Source organism: Cydia pomonella, chromosome 9, assembly GCF_033807575.1.
Source record: "Cydia pomonella isolate Wapato2018A chromosome 9, ilCydPomo1, whole genome shotgun sequence".
Classification (NCBI taxonomy): domain Eukaryota; kingdom Metazoa; phylum Arthropoda; class Insecta; order Lepidoptera; family Tortricidae; genus Cydia; species Cydia pomonella.
In genome coordinates, this window is record NC_084711.1 from 2,437,988 (window position 1) to 2,457,966 (window position 19,979).

The window sequence follows — 19,979 nt, forward strand, 5'->3', positions numbered from 1 at the left end:
TTTGTTTTATTACATGTCATTAAACACCTGTGTTTTGTACAGACGTTTCGCGCTGTGCGAAATTGTACCTATGATCTGAGAGTCTACCACTAACATCGAAAAATGTTATTCGACTCTCCATCGCTCGAATATGCAAGGGCGATAAGGGCCAATTACATCCACGTACAAACGGGCCCGTGTAAGAGTATTTTTCCGTTTCACCAAATATCAGCACAATTTTTTTTTTAATATTTGACATGTAATACTTTGTAATTTCTATGTTTGATATTTTTGTAAATGAACCATTTTTTACATTTCAAATATTGTTAACGATGTGCTGATATTTGGACTGACTTCGGGAAGTGTGGATGTAATTGACCCTATCGAGAGGCAGATTTTCGAGAGAACGAACTGAACGTACGCGAGCGAGGCGTGCAACGAGCGGGGCGTGTGGCGTTCATGTAAAATAAAATAATACAAAAGTATCCGATCGGTTAGAGCACTTTGCCGGGTGGTACCACGCCACTCACCCCGTCAAACGCACCGCTGGACCTTCGCCACAGTCTGACCGGCAGTAATCAGTGAGTGGTATATTTCGGTAGCCAACACTGCATAAATCTACAAACTGCATAAAGAAACACTCGCATCATTGTTTAATAGGGACCCCTACCCCCCTATAAATCGTGAGCTGACCAAAAATAGTGAAGTATTTTTGCTTAAACCCTAAACTTCTTCGAAACTCGAAACACTGGCCATATAAATGGCAGAGTTTTCTACTCTACATTTTACATCACGTCATTAATATGTCAGAACCAACAACATAAAACCACATTTTAGATTTATTTATTTTAAAATATTTACATTTTAAATTACACGCAATCAAAACTCAAAAAATATTTCTAATAAACTACTTCTTTTAATACTAAATTAACGATGTCTTTAGTAGCATTATCTCGTCCTTCGATTGCCCTGTATGCTACGCACAAAGTTTTTAAACGCAACCAACCTGTGGTAAGTCGATGTTTATTCAACTTTGGGAACAAATAATTATTTTTACTAAATATTTTAATTTTTAAAGTAGTAGTTATTTTATTTTTAAAGTACTCGCACTACTATACATAAATTATAAACTAAAATGTTTGTTAAATAAATAAATACGTAGCCCTCTACTGGTGAAGGCGTCGCCATGCACCCCTAGGCCACCTCGCCTCGAATGGGCTAGGCATTCGCGGTTCGTATCTGGCCTTCACCACTGGAGGGCTTTGTCAGTTTTCAATTCTTATTGTCATTGGCGTCTCCTAGCCTAGAAACTTTCCTCTTGCAATGAAAGCTTCTGACTAAGAAACACTAGTTTAAAACCCTAGAACCTAGAACGTATTCTACATTTTTGTCGTGCCTACCCATTAAGTCTTCGATTCGTAGCAATCCCCGCTCAGTTGGAGGAGTCCTATCTTCTATTCGCGTTCGTTTGTAAAGTAGTCCTTAATACCTAGCTCTTTTCATTTTCCCGTCAAAGTACTTACGAGTTATCAGTTTAATCCATCTAAGCAAGCTCCGTCTGACTTCAGAGGTGATTTAGTTCTTTATTTTTTCTTTATTTGTAGTATTGGAGTCCGCCGAGAATTGTTAAGTATTCACAAAATGCAGAGTCGTTTCTTAGCGGATCGAATGCCAATTTTTTGGAGGCCCAATACTTAGATTGGTCGAAGACTAAAGGAAGCATAGATTCTGTAAGTTTAAATCAAGAACTCTATTTAGTGTGTTTGGCACGCTCGGCAGTCCGAATAACATCCCAGATTTTGAGTTATTATCTATTTGCCTGATGGTACGGTTTTTGCGATCTATATCTAATCAACCGATAACGATGAAACTAGATACGTTTGAAAAATTAGTAACTCAATAATGAACTAGTAAGTTGTATTTTAAAATGTTGTTTTCCTTAGTTAGGTACCTACTCATTAATATAATTTTTGACATCATCCACAGTCGTGGGACAACTTTTACAACAGCGTATCAGGACCCCAGCTCAAGATTGAGGAGTTCGAGAACGACTTCAGCCCAACGACTGTCAGTAAGTATTAATTATACTTATGATACTAAGCACGAAACTTATAAGAAAAAGACGTGCACCCTAGTTTGACAGCCGAAACAGATGGCGCTGCACTGTGAAACTGAATCGTCAAACGTCAACTTCTGACTATTAGAGTTACCGCATAATGAAATGATAGGAGATTTATCTGAACTGACTCCGTTGCGAACATACTATATTGCGAATTTCCATGCTTTATCTAACAGGGAAAAAAGATGATAAGGCACCCAGCGCGAACAGCGAGGCAGAAATGAAGAAGAAAATCAAGTTGCATTTAGCGGTTCAGCAACTCATACGTAGCTACCAGGTAAGCCGATAGAATTCCGATTTTTATATGATAGAAATATCTATTATGATTATTAAAACTATAAACCGGACATTCATATTTACAAATATATTACATTATATCCGGTTCGAAGGACCACTTTATATTCCAAAGTGCTAATAAATAAAATGCTAATTTTATGAACCTTTACTTGTATTTCTCAATAATAGAAAGTCAAAATACAAGAAATTAAAAATCGGACGGTGTTAGGTTAGGTTAGGACGTTGTCCGCTAGAGTTGTTGAGTGTGATTGTAGAGCGATGCGCGAGGAAAAAAATCTACAAATAGGAACACCAATGTCAATGGTAACTGTTTTAGCTACCTGGCACGGAGGAACTACCGAGAAAAAACCGGCCAAGTGCGAGTCGGACTCGCAAAGGAGGGGTTCCATACCATTATCTATAAAAACGGTCACCCATCCAAGTATTGACCTTTTTTTTTATTTATTTTTTATTTCTAGGGGGGAAAATGCATTCCGCATACCACCCGGGTACGGGGGGTGACCCGAGTGGTTATGTGGGACTCCCGTCTAGGCTAATGGGGCCCACGGTATACCCACTAAAAACCCCCCATATGCCACCTCGCCGCCTTATTGGTGGGGTTACAGGAACGCTTGCGTACTCATCCGCGACCCCACCGGCGGCAGCCGCCCGCGAGCGGCTCCTTCGCGAATGCCGGAAGGCCCTTCACGCTAGGCGCGCCAGATGGATCGATGCGCCTTCCTCCTCGGCCTCCGTCCTGCAGTGTAGCGGACCCCCCCGAGCCCGCCACAAGGAGGCAACGGGCGCCAGAAAACTCCCCAGCGCCCGGCGGCAGATGAGGTCCATGGTTCTGCCGCAAACCACAACTCGGCTGCAAAGGATAGGGAGAACGGCACACCGTAACAACGACACTCCTCTTCCTCTGCAGCCCCACCAACGCCGCAACAGCGGAACGGCCCCGCCAAGGTCGCAGGGGATAGGGAGAGTGGCTCACCGCAATACCGACACTCCTCTTCCTCGACGGTCCACCTCCAACGCGTCACAAGCGGGCTTACTAAGCCCACTTGGAGCGTCCTCCTCGGGCCAGCCCGCACCTCAAACAGGCCGGCCCTGTTTGCCTCTTCGCTTCACCGTGGGTGACCAAGCGACGGTTACTAAGCCCCTCCACCACGACAAGGTGGGCAACCCGGGGGGGGGATCCAAGTATTGACCTTTTTTTTTTTTTTTTTTTATACAGGGGAAATGCATTACGCATACCACCCGGGCGCGGGGACGGACCCGGGTGGTTATGTGGGACTCCCAAGTGAGTCCGGTATACCCACTAAAACCACCTGTTTGTCGCCTCGGTGCTGTAAAGCGAGGCCACGGGAACACCAGTGCACACCACCATGACCTCGCAGCAGACGGCTATAAGCCTCTTCTCCGGGAAATTGATTTCCCAACCGGCATTTGGGGCAAGCCTAGGTTTTGACTCGCCCTTCACCTCGAGGACCTAGTTTCAGTCGGATGGCTGTCGGCCCCGAATGACTGCCACCCATAGGTCCTCGTTAAGGCGGCAGGCGACGGTCGTGGGCGACCCGCCTCCGCCCGGCCCTTTTGCGCCGCAGCGGGTGAGCTTCCGCAGCCTCTTCCCGCGCACGCTCCGCAACTTCCTTTTGGGTCATGACCACCTCACAGAAAGTGGTCATGGCTTTCCAGCATCGTTTGCTTTCCGTCATTGCCTTTACGACGGCCGGCAACGACAGATCAACCCCGATGGTCGCAACCAAATTGTTGCGCGGTGCAACCCAACTTGGACAATCCGCCAGTGTGTGTTGCGCCGTGTCTTCTGCACTGGTACAGTGGTGACACGCTGGCGTTGGCTCCCGTTTGGATTTCTCGCACAGGTATTTACCAAAACACCCATGGTCCGAGAGTACCTGTGCGAGGTGGAAGGACACCACACCGTGTTGTCTCCCGATCCATTTTTCGAGGACAGGCTGAGTCGCGCCGACTGTCCAGTGACCGGCGCATGGGTTTTCCAGCCTCTCGCCCCAGTTTTGGAGAACGGTGACGCGAGCATTTGTCCGCCAGCGTTTCACCTCCTCGAGCATAGGCTCCTGGCCTCTAGCTCGCGCCTCTGATCCAAGTATTGACCTCGCCCGACTTTGCTTAACTTCGGTGATTGGATGAGAACCTGGAGATTGGAAAGAAATATTTATTTTATTCTGTTTTTAGTATTTGTTGTTATAGCGGCAACAGAAATACATAATCTGTAGAAATTTCAACTGGCTAACTATCACGGTTCATGAGATACAGCCTGGTGACAGACGGGCGGACGGACAGCGGAGTCTCAGTAATAGGGTCCCGTTTGACCCTTTGGGTATGGTACCCTAACAACGAAAATCGAAACTTTTATTTGCCTCTCTATTGCTCGAATACGACGAATACGCAAGAGTGATACGGAGGCAGATAACGAAATTTGCATATTCGTTTTTCGCGATATGGCCACAGATCTTTTGGGTAATACTTATCGCTTAAGAAACAGACCAACCGAGTAGCGAAATGGGTTATTACTTAGTTATTACTTACATTCGATTTTTCGCCCAACACTTTCTGCTGAGAGGGACAAAGAAGGGAATGTTTATATATATTATTTAATTCCCTTGCCCCCCCCTTAGCAGGAAGTTCGTATAAAGTCTACGACGAAAAGATAGTTCTTTTGAATAAGAACGTTTTCACAGTTCATATGGCCAAAGAGAATAATGAAATAGAGGTGTGTTGTCAAAGAAAACTTTGTAGCCTATTCTTTCTTTGATATGTGTTAATTTTTTTTAAATCAAAAAGTGGAGCCATCTTACCGGACACAACCTATCCATCTATACGATATCGCTCGAAACGATGCTGCCGTACCTTTGACCTTTGATCTATTAGATGGCGCCACTTTTTGATATTTAACAAATTTAACACATATAAATAAAAGAATATGGATCAAAGTCAAATGGCGTTCTATAAGTTTTAATCATGTGTCGAAAGATGGCAGCAGATTTACTGTGGCTACACATTTTTCTTTTACAATCCACCTCTATATCAAATTATCTTTGGTAAGCCCCCCCTAGACGATGCCTTTAGTAACATTTGATTTATATTTATCGTAACAGGCACGCGGCCATCTCCTGGCGAAAGTGGATCCTCTCAGTCTGATGATACCTGCGCAAATGATTTACAAATTTAGATCAACGGGGATGGACACCACGGGATTGAAGAGCCCTATCGTGGTGCGCGAGTTGGGTACCAGTCTAAGTAAGAAACGAAAATACAAACTTAATATAAATGAATAATGTGTATTATTTAAAGCTATATTCATATACGTTTATGGCGCAGCGACACAAAATCAGTTTTGGTCTTAGCAGACGTACGGGCTAGAAACCGCTCCTGTAGTACCGCTTTTGCAAATTCGAACGAAGGAAGTGTTTCGCGGTTATAAGTCGCAGTTGTGTCGATCCTGCGGAATCTCCCGCCAGTTACTGGCTAAACTGGCTTGGAGATCTCATAAGTCTGAATCAAACGCCGCTCCAGTAAATAATAATAATAAATATTTTAGGACATTATTACACAAATTGACTAAGTCCCACAGTAAGCTCAATAAGGCTTGTGTTGAGGGTACTTAGACAACGATATATATAATATATAAATACTTAAATACATAGAAAACAGCCATGACTCAGGACACATATACATGCTCATCACACGAATTAAATACCCTTACCAGGATTTGAACCAGGCACCATCGGCTTCGTAGGCAGGGTCACTATCACAAGGCCAAACTGGTCGTCAAGTGATACCTATTACCTAGGAACTTACTTTAGGTCCGTCCGTCCCGCTTGTATTAAAGGCCTCCTCAGTCAGACCAAGCTAAATTGGCAGCGATTTTGGTAACCCAGATGGTGCAAGTGTTGTGTTAAACGTCAAACTTCTATGAAATTATGACGTTATTAATAGGTGCACCGTCAGGGCTATCAAAATCGCTGCCAACTTAGCTTGGTCTGCCTCTATGTGTATGCCATTGTGCATCCAGGCTCTTTTTGCAGCCTCTACTATGTCGTTAGTCCACCGTTTGATAGGTTTACCTGTTTTCTCTAAGCTGGTAATGGTCCTCTCCACCTTGTTGATGTTGTCCTAATTATTTGTATATCTTCATATGTGTGCCTTAAATTTTAAATGTATATTTAAAATTATGGGCGGTATCGCTTCATTCTCCTAATGATCAGGCCATGGCTACACACTTTTCTTTTAATTTAATTTATTTCGAGCATCTTTGTCACTCTTATTACGCTTTCATTGCAGTAAAAGAGAATGATCCTCGCAATTTGCGAATTTTGGTATTCGCGGTAGGTGCTCTGTCCGGAGCTACACACTTGACCTAGTTTCACCAATGAAAGTCGTTTTTTTTTATTTCAGAAGAGGAACATATGGACATGCAGTTTGAGCTCCCTGAAAGAACATCCATCGGTGGAACTGAACATTCACTAACGTTAAGGTATTTTTTTTTATTCTCCTAAATCAATGTAAACGTGTATTTTGCTTGAACTTCCCTTGCTATGTTATAAACTTGCAAAGCTAGTGTATTTGAATGTAGTTCGGGAGATTTTGCCGCAACTCGATAACTAGCGCCTATTTTGCGTGATGGAGGTGGGGGGTAAGTTAGTTCTGCCAGCCCAACTCCTCATGGAATCCTATCAAACCTTTTATGTTGAGTAGGACTCAGGGAGATCTCTCAGAAAATCGTGATGTTTTGCTCTGTATGGAGCCACTCCGCTGCATTCCAGCACCACATGAGAAGCTATCTCTTCTGTCTCCCCTCATAAGGCACCCTCGGCATAAGGGACTGTCTGTAATAGGCCATGATACTAGTTACGATTCTCGGTTGGACCTTCCCAAGTTGAAGAAGCGATTTTGTGAGTTTTTTTCTGAAGGTATGAATTTGCTGAGCTAGCGTATTATCACTTTTTGACCCCGCGTGTTAGAGACGATTTAATAATATTAGGTGTCTTCTAGGCGTCATCGTCACCATAATAATACGTGTACTGAGTGCCTACATAGCGAAACACGAAAATCGGAATTTCGTTATCGGCCTCTCTATCACTCTTGCACCTACGGAAGATAGAGAGGCAGATAACGAAATTTCGATTTTCGTGTTTCCCGGTAGGCCCTCTGAACATCAATTGTGCTCATCCATAGAAAATAAAAGCGGCCAAGTGCGAGTCGGACTCGCCCATGAAGGGTTCCGTACCATTTATGAGGTATTAAAAAAAACTACTTACTAGATCTCGTTCAAACCAATTTTTGGTGGAAGTTTGCATGGTGATGTATATCATATATTTTTTTTAGATTTTTCATTCTGTTATTTTAGAAGTTACAGGGGGGAGGGCGGGGACACATTTTTTCACTTTGAAGGTGTCTCTCGCGCAAACTATTCAATTTAGAAAAAATTATATTAGAAACCTAAATATCATTTTTGAATACCTATCCATAGATACCCCACACGTATGGGTTTGATGATTTTTTTTATGACGTATTAAAAAAAAACTACTTACTAGATCTCGATCAAACCAATTTTCGGTGGAAGTTTGCATGGCAATATATCTCATATATTTTTTTTAGATTTTTTATTCTGTTATTTTAGAAGTTACGGGGGGGGGGGGGGGCAGACATTTTACCACTTTGGAAGTGTCTCTCGCGCAAACTATTCAGTTTAGAAAAAAATGATATTAGAAACCTCAATATCATTTTTAAAGACCTATCCATAGATACCCCACACGTATGGGTTTGATGACAAAAGATTTTTTGAGTTTCAGTTCTGAGTATGGGGAACCCCCAAAATTTATTGCTTTTTTTCTATTTTTGTGTAAAAATCTTAATGCGGTTCAAAGAATACATCTACTTACCAAGTTTGAACAGTATAGCTCTTATAGTTTCGGAAAAAAGTGGTTGTGACATAATCGGACAGACGGACGGACATGACGAATCTATAGGATTACTTCAGCCACAAGAACAATACTCTTAAGCAATGATGACAGGTCTAGAATGTACAAGATTGCTTGTCACAAAAATCAAAATCGCGACTATAATCAGAATCATCATCAGAAATATTGAATTCAGATTAAATAAATGATTCCTCTTATAATATAACAGTATATAACAAGAGATACTATACCCACCGTAGTTCCTAAATGCAGCTTTTCATATTTTCTAGTCAGCTAACCTTACGTTTTTAATATTCAAGCTAAAGGCCGCTATGAGATTCAAAAGCGGTCTTTTGCACTTATGAATGAAATGTTCTAATTCGTGATGACTTTAGAAAGAAAAGATTCGTCATTTGAGATCTGTGGTAATGATATGGTTATGTTATGATGATGATGATGTTGTTTTAGGGAAATAATAAATCGGCTGGAATACGTGTATTGCGGCTCGATGGGCATCGAGTACATGCACCTGTTCGACGTAGACGGCGTCCAGTTTATCCGCGATAAGATAGAGAAGCCGGGTTCCTACGATCATACGGTGGAGGAGAAACGGCTGATCATGAGAAGACTCACTAAGGCTGTATTGTAAGAAACCATGTCTATAACAAAGTATAATACTGAACGTAAGCATCCCCCATCAATGTCCATTAAGAGCAGGCCTTCAAAACGCACGCGCTTCGTTGTGTTTTCTTTCGTCTTTCTTGTTAAGGGACAAGGGATTCCAGCATGCACAATGCTTCCCTCCGTATAGGTACTTTTTAAGTACAACTACCTGATTTAACTACTTAAATAACTAGTTGACGTCAAACTATCACCATTGCAAACGATAATTACCTACTCCCGTATAAAACCAAATCAAATTACTTTATTGCCAAATCATGATAGCTTTTGGTATATTAGTTATAGAAAATTAGTAATAAGGTAATAACTAATTCCAATTAATAGTCACCTTTCTCGCATGAAGGATAAAATTTTACGTTATCTCACATATTTTGAACCATTTCAAGTATTTCAACTAAGGTAAGGTAAGGCAAATACGTATTAGAAAAATATTTTCTGAAACAATTTTATTCCAAATATTACAGCCTCGAAAAATACTTCGCAACAAAATGGCCGGCGGAGAAACGTTTCGGTCTAGAAGGAGGCGAGAGCATGATCGCGATGCTGGAAGAGATCGTAGACACCGGCACTAAGCTCGGCGTGGAGTCCATCATCATTGGCATGCAGCATAGAGGTACGAATATGCCCTGAGTCATGGACCTTCCCACTTCCCAGCTATTAAATACCTACCTTTTTTTTGTTGTCGACTTCAATTTTTCCGGTGACCAAGATTTTTCTGGATTTGCTCCCGAAAAACACAACAATGCTCCGAAAACAAATGATAAGTTATTTGTCCTTATTTCTAAAACCTCCCCATCCGATTTCTCCGATTGCAGGACGATTGAACATGCTGGTGAATGTTTGTCGGAAACAGTTGACGGATATCTTTGCGCAGTTTAAGCCCATGGAACCCAAAGAACCGGTTAGAAATTCCCATATTTTCTTAAATATGTTCCTCAGCGTGCCATACTGGCCACATTGGTGTACCTAAGTAGTAATAAAATATGTTACAATACGTTTTCATATTGCCAATATTGTAACAAAATTATTTCTCGGGATTTCCTGTAGAATTACTGCTAATACACAGAAGAGAGAGATGCACAGTTTATGAAACCACTTGTTTAAAGCTAAAGATAACGATGGCGAAGCATGATGGCATTGATGGCATTTCGCCTTGACACATAAAAGTTTCTTTCTTTCACCCTGATCGGTTAAGGTTACCGTAGTGTAGGTTACAGTTAATGATAACTTGATAAGGTTGATTTTAAATTGAAGTTTTATGAAAATTGCGTCTTATTGACAACCGACGATAAGTCCCCTATTGTTTTAAAAAGGCATAATTATCATTTCGTCCTGGTTTTACAAAAATATTAAGCAAAATCTCCACAACAGATTTTTTCTTGTAGGGTTCCGGCGACATCAAATACCACTTGGGCACATACATCCATCGCTTTATCCGGCGAACGAACAAGTACATCAAGGTGTCCATGAGCGCCAACCCCTCCCACTTGGAGGTGGTCGGGCCCGTGGTAGCTGGCAAGACCAAGGCAGAGCAGTTCTGGAAGGGAGACTCTAATGGGGAAAAGGTATACAACTATCACATGAAATGGTTTTCTTCTCCTTTTAGCCAAGTACCTTACACTTAAAATCACAAGTATGCTCTGTCAGTAAAATAATGTTATTTTTTATACCACGACGGTGGCAAACAAGTATACGACCCGCCTGATGGTAAGAAGTCACCGCAACCTATGGACGCCTGCAACTCCAGAGGTGTTACATGCGCGTTGCCGACTCTTTAAAAGCCTGTACACTCCTTTTTTGAAGAACCCCATACTGTAGACCTTCGGTTTATAGACGCACGCGCACTAATACAACATAAATCACTACCTACTGAGCAATTGAGCATCTATAAGATTAGGTACCTACTTTAGATGTGGATGCAGGGGAAGAGTGCACGGTTTCAAGATTTATTTCTGCAAGCTTTTTTTTCAGAAGTTTGAGATTCATTTGCTTCATAACCAATGCCTTAATTAATCTCTCCACCAGACTATGGCGATCATTATGCATGGTGACGCAGCCTTTGCGGGCCAGGGCGTGGTATACGAGACGATGCATCAGACCAGTCTACCCGGCTTCACCACCTACGGCTGCATACATATCGTGTGCAACAACCAGATCGGCTACACCACCGAACCGCGGTTCTCGAGGAGCTCGCCTTACTGCTCAGGTACCATCGTAACGTTACTTACATAGGGTCCACCGAAGTTCAGGTAAGAGTTTTGCTGTGTGTATTACGGGTCTGAATAGCTTGCCTTCACCGCACAGGGCTCCACGCACATTGTGTGTACACTCGTACCGTACTTTACACAAGGTACTTGTTTTGTCAGTTACCTATGGCTTAGTAGCACTCGAAAACTGGATGATAAAATCGAAAATATTTTTAAACATAATAATAGACACGATCTCACGATCCTCAGCATTGAGGAAGCCAATCAGCCGGAAGAAGATACAGGGTATACGGTAACGTAACACTTGGAAAGTCAGAGTAGCTGATGAAGCGTGGAGAGACCATTTCCGTTTGATCTATTCTCAACGTAGAATTACCTATATGTATGCTATGAAGTTTACCTTTCAGGAACTAATTTTATACAGAATCTTGATTTTAGCACCATTAGTTAATATTTTGATATCCTTGCAGACCTCGCCAAGTGCGTTGACGCACCTTGCATCCACGTCAACGGCGATGACGCAGAGGCGGTCGTGAAATCAGCTCGAATCGCCATTGAGTACCGCTGCAAATTCAAAAAGGACATAGTTCTCGACCTGGTCTGCTACCGCCGCTTTGGACATAGTGAAGAGGACGAGCCTATGTACACTCAACCATTCATGTATAAGAAGATTAAGTCCATGAAGACAGGTAGGTTAGCCGCTAAGCTGTATAGGGGAGGATTGAAGTACCTACCGCTACAAGTTTTCGACATAGCACTTAAAACGACTAGGACAAGCTGGACATAGGCAGCCAATGAGAACAAGAGGATGAGAACTTTGAAATGAGGACAAACAGGTAGCCTCTTGTAGCCTATTGTCATTCAATGTTCAAGTGCCCTGCCGGTGAGTAAGGTTGCCAGAGCTCAACGAGGGGGGTGGGGTTAGGGTCGGCAACGCGCATGTAACTGCTCTGGAGTTGCAGGTGTACATAGGCTACGGAGACTGCTTACCACCAGGCAGGCCGTATGCTTGATTGCCACGGACGTAGTATAAAAAAAAAGAAGTTCAAAGTTCCACAGAAATCAATTTAATTATAAGACCTGAAAAATTTGATAACACAGAATTAGGAATTAGTGGAATCAAAAATACAAAAACGCATTCATTTCTAACAATTTCTATTCGCTATCCAGTGGACCAAATGTACCGCGAAAAACTGAAGGCTGAAGGGACAGTGTCAGACGCAGACATCAAGGGCTGGGAGAAGGAGTACACTGACACGCTGAACAAGCACTTCGAGCTCGCCAAGAAGATTACCAAGCTCAGCATCATGGACTGGATCGACACGCCGTGGACCGGATTCTTTGAAGCCGTGGATCCTAAAACGGTTTGAGTTTATCAGTTTATATACACGCTCGGTTAAGATCAGCTTTAACCTTCAGCTATTCTTCAGCAGCTAGCTGGCGCGGGCACACGCACGCGGGTGTTACCAGTTCCAGTATGTACGTAATATGTAAAAGTGCACGCATAAATGTAACATTTACTTCTATTCTGACGAATCTTGTTGGTGATACAATGAATTTCGTCTTTCAGCTCCAATGCCAGAATGGTACAGACCTACATTCTAAGAAATATAATTGGAACACCTGGAACATGGAAGTCCGTTGTGAACAATTTTAGCATAGCAATATTATTTGGTTTGTTCAGATCCAACCAACCGGAATCAGTCAAACGTCTATCAACACGATAGCCAACCACTTCTGCAAAGCGCCTGAGCCTTGGGCCTTCGAGCTCCATAAGGGTATCGGCAGGATCCTGCAGAACAGGGAGAAACAGGTATAGTCTAATAAGAAACAATTAGGGCAGCTATTTTATTACGCGCCAAACTTCAAATTTACGGTTTTAACTCGGACGGAATCTACTATATGCCTTGCCGAACTATTTCCATAAATCTCCATGAATCTAAAAAGTTTCAAGAAGTGTTTTTCCCTTCTTACAGCCTAGAAAAATACTATCGTTGGATCTCGTTGATTGGGTGTGTTAGACATTCCGGTTTTGACATTTTCTCAAATTTTTGTTCTAAAAAAATATAAAGATATATTTATACTACGAATTTTGGTATGATAATAATAAAACGATTTTCTGTTTAACGTGTGACAGGTAAAAGAAGGTATAGCGGATTGGGCAATGGGAGAAGCGCTTGCTTACGGTTCTCTGCTTCGAGACAACATTCACATCCGCTTTACCGGCGAAGACGTGGAGAGAGGCACTATGGCACACAGGTATACCATCATCAAAAGAACTACACGTCATGAGGAATGCTCAATTGTTTTTGTTAATGCTCAATTGTCATATTTCTTATCATTACTTATTCACGCACTGAAAGAAAAGCTTCCTAAGATATAATATCTTTTACCCTTTACTTACAGACATCACGTGCTGCACCACCAAGGCGTAGATGGGGCCACTCACCGCGTGTTCGACTTTCTATACCCTGACCAGGCCGCGTATCATCTGCACAACAGCTCCTTGTCTGAGTTTGGTGAGTTACGTTACATTGCCACCAAAACCTAGTAACGACGGGGTTGGTAGCGTAGAAAAGATGGCTATGACACTAATCAAAATAATAGGTACTTACGTCTTAATTTTGGAACGGTACGACGCATAGCACAGATTTAAATAGTAGTTAGAAATGTTCGAATTCATACTGACGTGAGACATACTAACATTAAACTCATTTTACGGTTAACACGAGTGACTTTTAAACACGTGAGTGTCAACTGAAAATTTGGTTTTATTGTTGGAAATATGTTTAAGAATGCTTAATGAAAAAAAAAAACCAACAGGTTGCACTCCGGGAGTGCCGGCAGAAGTGAAAACTTGAATATTAACGTTGTGCATTTTTGATATTTTGGAATGGTTAGGGAATAATTTTGCACGAATTGCTTTAATTATCAATAAAAGTACTATCATTTAGGTATGTGGTAAAATACAATATGCATTTATTGCGCTATCGTACTCGTACCTACACAAACATGACAATTTATATTAGGTACATTAAAAATGTAACACTTCAGAACTATTACAATTATTTAACATCGGTCTACTGGATTCAATGACATTGTTACAGTTTTTCGATCAGGTCACGTGTCCGTCTTACGAATTTTCAATCTGATGAATCTTCGGTCACGAGACCTATCGCGAGTTTAACATTTTCCCCATCACAAAAAGTGTACAGGGCCGCTAAAGAAGTTTTCACTTCAAAAATGAAAAAATGGTTTATTTAGGTATCAAAATTGCAGCTTATTACATAGTAGAAGAGTAGTTTACATTTTTAGGAGCATTCTATTTTTAGATAGCCTAGGAATAGTGTCCTGAACCCTAAACTAGGTAAACCTGTCTTATAGGGTGCTTAATGATGGTTGAATAGAGCTCAACTACCCACTTTAGTCATGAGATTAATTAATTTCTGGTGAATCCTACTGAATCTACCTGTCCACTATGATCCCCAAGTGGATTGTGCTGGACATAGCGTTTAAAGAATATAATTAACTATCCGATATCTCTTCTCGTAAGACATAAATGTCAAATGTATTCGTTCAGGTGGACAGACAGTGGATTTTTGTAGAATAAAGTTACTTTTTTCTTTAATCAGGTATTTTGGGTTTTGAGGCAGGCTACTCATACTCTAGCCCCCGTCTGCTAACAATATGGGAGGCGCAGTACGGAGACTTCGCTGACACCGCCCAGCCTGTTTTTGACACTTTCATTGCCAACGCGGAGAGCAAGTGGATATGCCAGTCGGGGCTTGTAGTTCAACTGCCTCACGGGATTGATGGAGCTGTTAGTTTCTTCTTTTAAGGCTTGTGTAACTAATGAATAATAAGGAAATAATTAAATAAGCTTATGGACCTTTGGCTAAAATCGCAATTAGCCTAGCTCGTATCACGAACACATTGGAGTTATGCAGTTCTGGAGACGATGTTCTCTGCTTACTATGCAAAAAAATATCGAACGTTTCCCATATAAAACGGAGACAGTTCTCCGGAGCGGCACAACTCTACATTGGCTACCTATTGTAGATAGCTAGAGAGGGTAGCTAATTCTATATATCTACGGAGTATATACTAGTGGTATTATGACTGCGGTCTTCTATAAGGCAGTTTCTCAGTTCGGGGAAAACCATGTCCATCACACACGCGCTGGGGGAACCAGGAACATGAATCCTTGGTGATAAGCTTATCAGTATGCATTGAGACAGATTTAGATTTGTAATCAAGACATGAAACCTGATGGAGGATAGGGTGTTTATTTACCTAGCTTAATATAGGCAAGTCAGTGGGAAGTAGTGCTGGTTAAGACTCGAGTCCTTTGAGTCCTCTGCTTTAAGACTCGACTCAGTTTTATTAATTTTAAGATTAAGACGAAACTCAAGTTCTTTTCAACTTATTAGAGACCCGAGTCTTAGTACGAGTAGTAGAGACTTGAGTCCTTTTCGGAGAACATGTAATTTTTTTACAATAACATCGAAATGCGTTGTAATTTTTTTTATGTAAAATTCATGGATGTACGTAACATAAATCATACAATAACGCCTATTTCCTTTTAGGTACTGTAGTTTAGGTAAAACCTTTAAAATTGTTGACTGAGTCTTAATTCGGAGACTCGAGTCCTTTTGACTTGCGCTTAAAAAAGACTCAATAAAGGACACGAATAGCGACATACAATCGACTCGGGACTTAGAGACTCAGAAGTTTTTTAAGCTCTGAGTCTCGTAAAAACGAGCCGAGTTTTTCAATTTAGATTCAAAAGACTTGAGTTCCTACCAACACTAGTGGGAAGTGAGTTTTATGGACAAACTGCCATAATTTTATTGCACATGTTGTTTAGGGCCCCGAGCACTCGTCGGGCCGGCCGGAGCGCTACCTGCTGCAAGCTGACGACGATATGGACCACATCCCCGATTTAGACGACAAAGAACTAGTCCGTGAGTCTATACACTGCTACCCCTCCTTAAATTCTGCCTCTTAAATTTTGGCCTTGTGATCGTCTAATTAAGAGTTAGGACCCCTCGAAGTGAACCGCGGTACCCCAAATTCTTTAACGAGTATCAGCAAAATTATGGACTCTGTTTTTATTATTAATATTTACTTACTTACTTACTTAATATTAAGAGTTTAGGAAAAGATACTAAAAATATATTTTATTGTGCTATAGAATGTTTTTCAGGATTTTTTATTAAGTTACAGGAATAGAGGAATATTAGAATGGTATTTAGTTATTGCAGCGTATATGATAAAAGAAATATAAAAATATTTTTGCCAAAATCCTGCTACACTACATGTATATGTGTAGCAGGATTTGGGATTATAATAGAAGCAGCACTCCTGGGATAAAAGCCACCACCACACCATGCACCATATCATTTTTGGATTAAATATTATTATCTATAATCTTCTAAACGAAGTGTGATTTATTCACATGTGCTACTTCTCATGCTTGATGCAGATTTGAAAGCTCTTACTCCAATCAGCAATATCGATCGGGCCACCTATCCTACCTCTTTAGCCAGAAACCAACGCTTCGCAACCTAAACAGGCGGTGAAAAGAAGCGCCAAGTATCCATCAGTCACTATTTACTATCTTTTTTTATATCCAAAAACTAAGGCTACTAAGCCCTTCATCCCATTCCCCATAACTTAATGTCTAGACTGTATTTCTAGGACTTCTAAATGTATAAACGAAACGAAGTACTAAGTTTATTTGCTAACTATTTTGCTTTATGAGATTGAGATATTAAGTTGAGCTCAAACTCGCCAAAGGGACTATTCTGGAATAGAAGAATGGTTCATTTTAGGATGAACCATTCTTCTATTCCAGAATAGTCTGTGTTCTGAACCCAGATTGATATTTTAAGTTTCATAAATACCTTAGAAACCTGATTGAAATATTCAGTTCAGTACCTCGTTCCCACGCCAGAAAGCTAGAAATATGATAGAAAAATATCAATTTATTTGAGTTTAAGTCTTTAGAGATAAAGCATTAATATTCTACTCAAATAAATTATAATTTTGCGAGATTTAGGCAATTGAAACACAATTTTAGGATTCGTACAAGAAAATAATACTACATTTTCAAGTCATTTGAACCTTAAAAAGAGTTAGTTTTCTAGACCAAAACAGTGTGAGACTACCCTATCCTTACACTTGATCCTACTCTAGTACATCCAAAACACAGATCGTATTTACCACTGATCTAGCGCTTTGGAATATACATAAGTTTGTCCCTAAATATAAGCTGTAAAGATCGGCAAATGCAACCTATAGGCCAGTGTTCTGGACTCCCTACTCTGCGCCCGCGGGCAAGGTGGTGGAGATAGTGACATATTGTCGTAATAGCGACATACTAGCGACATAATATTGACGTAATAGCGACATATTGTTGTAATAATGAAATATTGGTGACATATTGACGTAATAGTGACATACTAGCGACATGTTGTCGTATTAGCGCCATACTGGTGACATATTGACGTAATAGCGACATACTAGCGACATGTTGTCGTATTAGCGCCATACTGGTGACATATTGACGTAATAGTGACATACTAGCGACATGTTGTCGTATTAGCGCCATACTGGTGACATATTGACGTACCTAATAGTGACATACTAGCGACATGTTGTCGTATTAGCGCCATACTGGTGACATATTGACGTAATAGCGACATACTAGCGACATGTTGTCGTATTAGCGCCATACTGGTGACATATTGACGTAATAGTGACATACTAGCGACATGTTGTCGTATTAGCGCCATACTGGTGACATATTGACGTACCTAATAGTGACATACTAGCGACATGTTGTCGTATTAGCGCCAAACTGGTGACATATTGACGTAATAGTGACATACTAGCGACATGTTGTCGTATTAGCGCCATACTGGTGACATATTGACGTAATAGCGACATACTGGCGACATCTTTTATTTATAAAATGAAATAAAAATATGTTCTTTTCATAGTATAAGTAACTTTAATTACATACAGAAGTATATGTATTACAAAACAAGTATATTAAAAATATATTGTAATTGTTTACCACAAAATAGGCTCGCCTCCGCTGAATGCTGACCCGAAGGTCAGCACTGATCTTCCGGCGAGACCACTTGTGGCCCACGATCGCAACTGTACGGCACGGCCTCTGAACTGAACTGAACGAATACAATTGCGACAGCTACATAATATGTATGACAGAAATGATAGATAATCTACAACGCCATGCCGTACGGGGTATTAATTAATAAATAACAATTGAAGAATCACAACAGTTTAAGTACAAAACACATGAAATTACCGTGAAACATACATCATAAATAAGACTACATAAGTGGCTGATATTGACGTAATAGCGAAATAATGGCGACATATTGACGTATTATAGCGATATAAATTTGATGAGATTTGTAAATAGCTTTGCAGCATTCTTAACTTTAAATAAAATATTAATGTGATGTTTACGTAACATATCTCATTCGTATTTTGTTAACATTCTTCAGATAAGGAAGAGCGGTACCTCCTGGCACAGGCTATAGAGGTTCCAATCACTAACTTTAAGATGACTATTGTGAAAGTAAAATAAACATTTTGTTTTTTTTTTTTGATATAATACTGGCGACATAATGGCCTACAACCGACAAATACGAATTAAATGTACCAGGACATCAGAATCAGGGAAAAGACAGTTTGTCTTGTGACATGTAACTACGTAAAATTCAAGAAAAACGGTCATAAGTTTCTAAGTACCATTACCACCAGGTATTTCTTACTATTTTCTGTGTTTAGTAATTAAAACCGAGGTTAATTAATACTAGGCAATAGGCACCCGGCCAGTCACATACCTGATAGCTTGTTGTGTTTGATACTTGACTACTTAGCATATCTTTAAAGAAAAGAGGAATAGGTAAAGGTAACGTACATTAAAACTAGGTACAGAAGAGTAAATAAAATATCATTTATTTTCTTCAAATTCCATTTCTTCTTACCATGAACGTGCAATACAATAAAGGAACAAGATATCTTCGGTGCAGGTAACACCGAAATGAGTTCACCCTTCCGTTCTACATGGAAGTCTATGCCAATTGAGTCAGTGGTCGATTGTATAAACTTGCACGTACAATTAGAAAAAAAAAAACCTATTAGATTGTGTGTAACTTTACGACTCCTCCTAGTCCTAACTAACTAAATTAAATCCACAAGGTTCGTTGGCAGATCACATTTCCTATGCTACATATCAAGTCTGATGCTGTTTAACATCATGATAATCTTTCAGTGAAACAACTACGCGCATGCAACTGGATTGTGTGTAACATTACTACCCCCGCCAACTATTTCCACATGATCCGACGACAGATCGCCATGCCGTTCCGGAAGCCGCTCATCCTCTTCACGCCGAAGGTCGGCCTCAAGCATCCCTACTACCGCTCGCCGTTTAGTGACTTCCTACCAAACACCTGTTTTCAAAGGTAATATTCGTCCTAATCATATTTTTCAGCCATCCTCACTGCTGGCGTGTATATAGTATTATATTTCCTAAGGGCGACCGCTAGCTGATAGCGCGAGTGCACGGAGCGGGCTCACGCACCCGGGTGCCGACCAGTGTCGTTGTAGGTAAAACTCATCACACGCGTCCGCGCCAGTTAGCGTTGCTCATGCTAAATATTTTTCGATAACCCGCTTACTCACTTCGTGCAACCGCGACAGTTAGCGGGCGCCCTTAAGTACACTGTTTTC

General features: G+C 40.9%; 1 protein-coding gene across 1 annotated transcript in view; it reads left to right on the forward strand.

Moving 5' to 3' along the window:
• The first annotated feature begins 336 nt into the window (after positions 1-336).
• The window catches only part of LOC133521083 (2-oxoglutarate dehydrogenase complex component E1-like), a 35,735-nt gene continuing 16,092 nt past the window's right edge, over positions 337-19,979 (forward strand). The window contains exons 1-19 of the mRNA XM_061855831.1: positions 337-990; positions 1,584-1,709; positions 1,966-2,050; positions 2,275-2,375; positions 5,515-5,656; positions 6,815-6,893; positions 8,788-8,964; positions 9,465-9,613; positions 9,816-9,901; positions 10,386-10,565; positions 11,026-11,206; positions 11,678-11,896; positions 12,378-12,571; positions 12,892-13,020; positions 13,345-13,466; positions 13,614-13,726; positions 14,840-15,027; positions 16,075-16,171; positions 19,519-19,711. Of these exons, the coding sequence (XP_061711815.1) occupies positions 913-990; positions 1,584-1,709; positions 1,966-2,050; positions 2,275-2,375; positions 5,515-5,656; positions 6,815-6,893; positions 8,788-8,964; positions 9,465-9,613; positions 9,816-9,901; positions 10,386-10,565; positions 11,026-11,206; positions 11,678-11,896; positions 12,378-12,571; positions 12,892-13,020; positions 13,345-13,466; positions 13,614-13,726; positions 14,840-15,027; positions 16,075-16,171; positions 19,519-19,711 (2,639 nt within the window). The 5' untranslated portion in view covers positions 337-912. The remainder of the gene's footprint in view (positions 991-1,583; positions 1,710-1,965; positions 2,051-2,274; positions 2,376-5,514; positions 5,657-6,814; positions 6,894-8,787; positions 8,965-9,464; positions 9,614-9,815; positions 9,902-10,385; positions 10,566-11,025; positions 11,207-11,677; positions 11,897-12,377; positions 12,572-12,891; positions 13,021-13,344; positions 13,467-13,613; positions 13,727-14,839; positions 15,028-16,074; positions 16,172-19,518; positions 19,712-19,979) is intronic.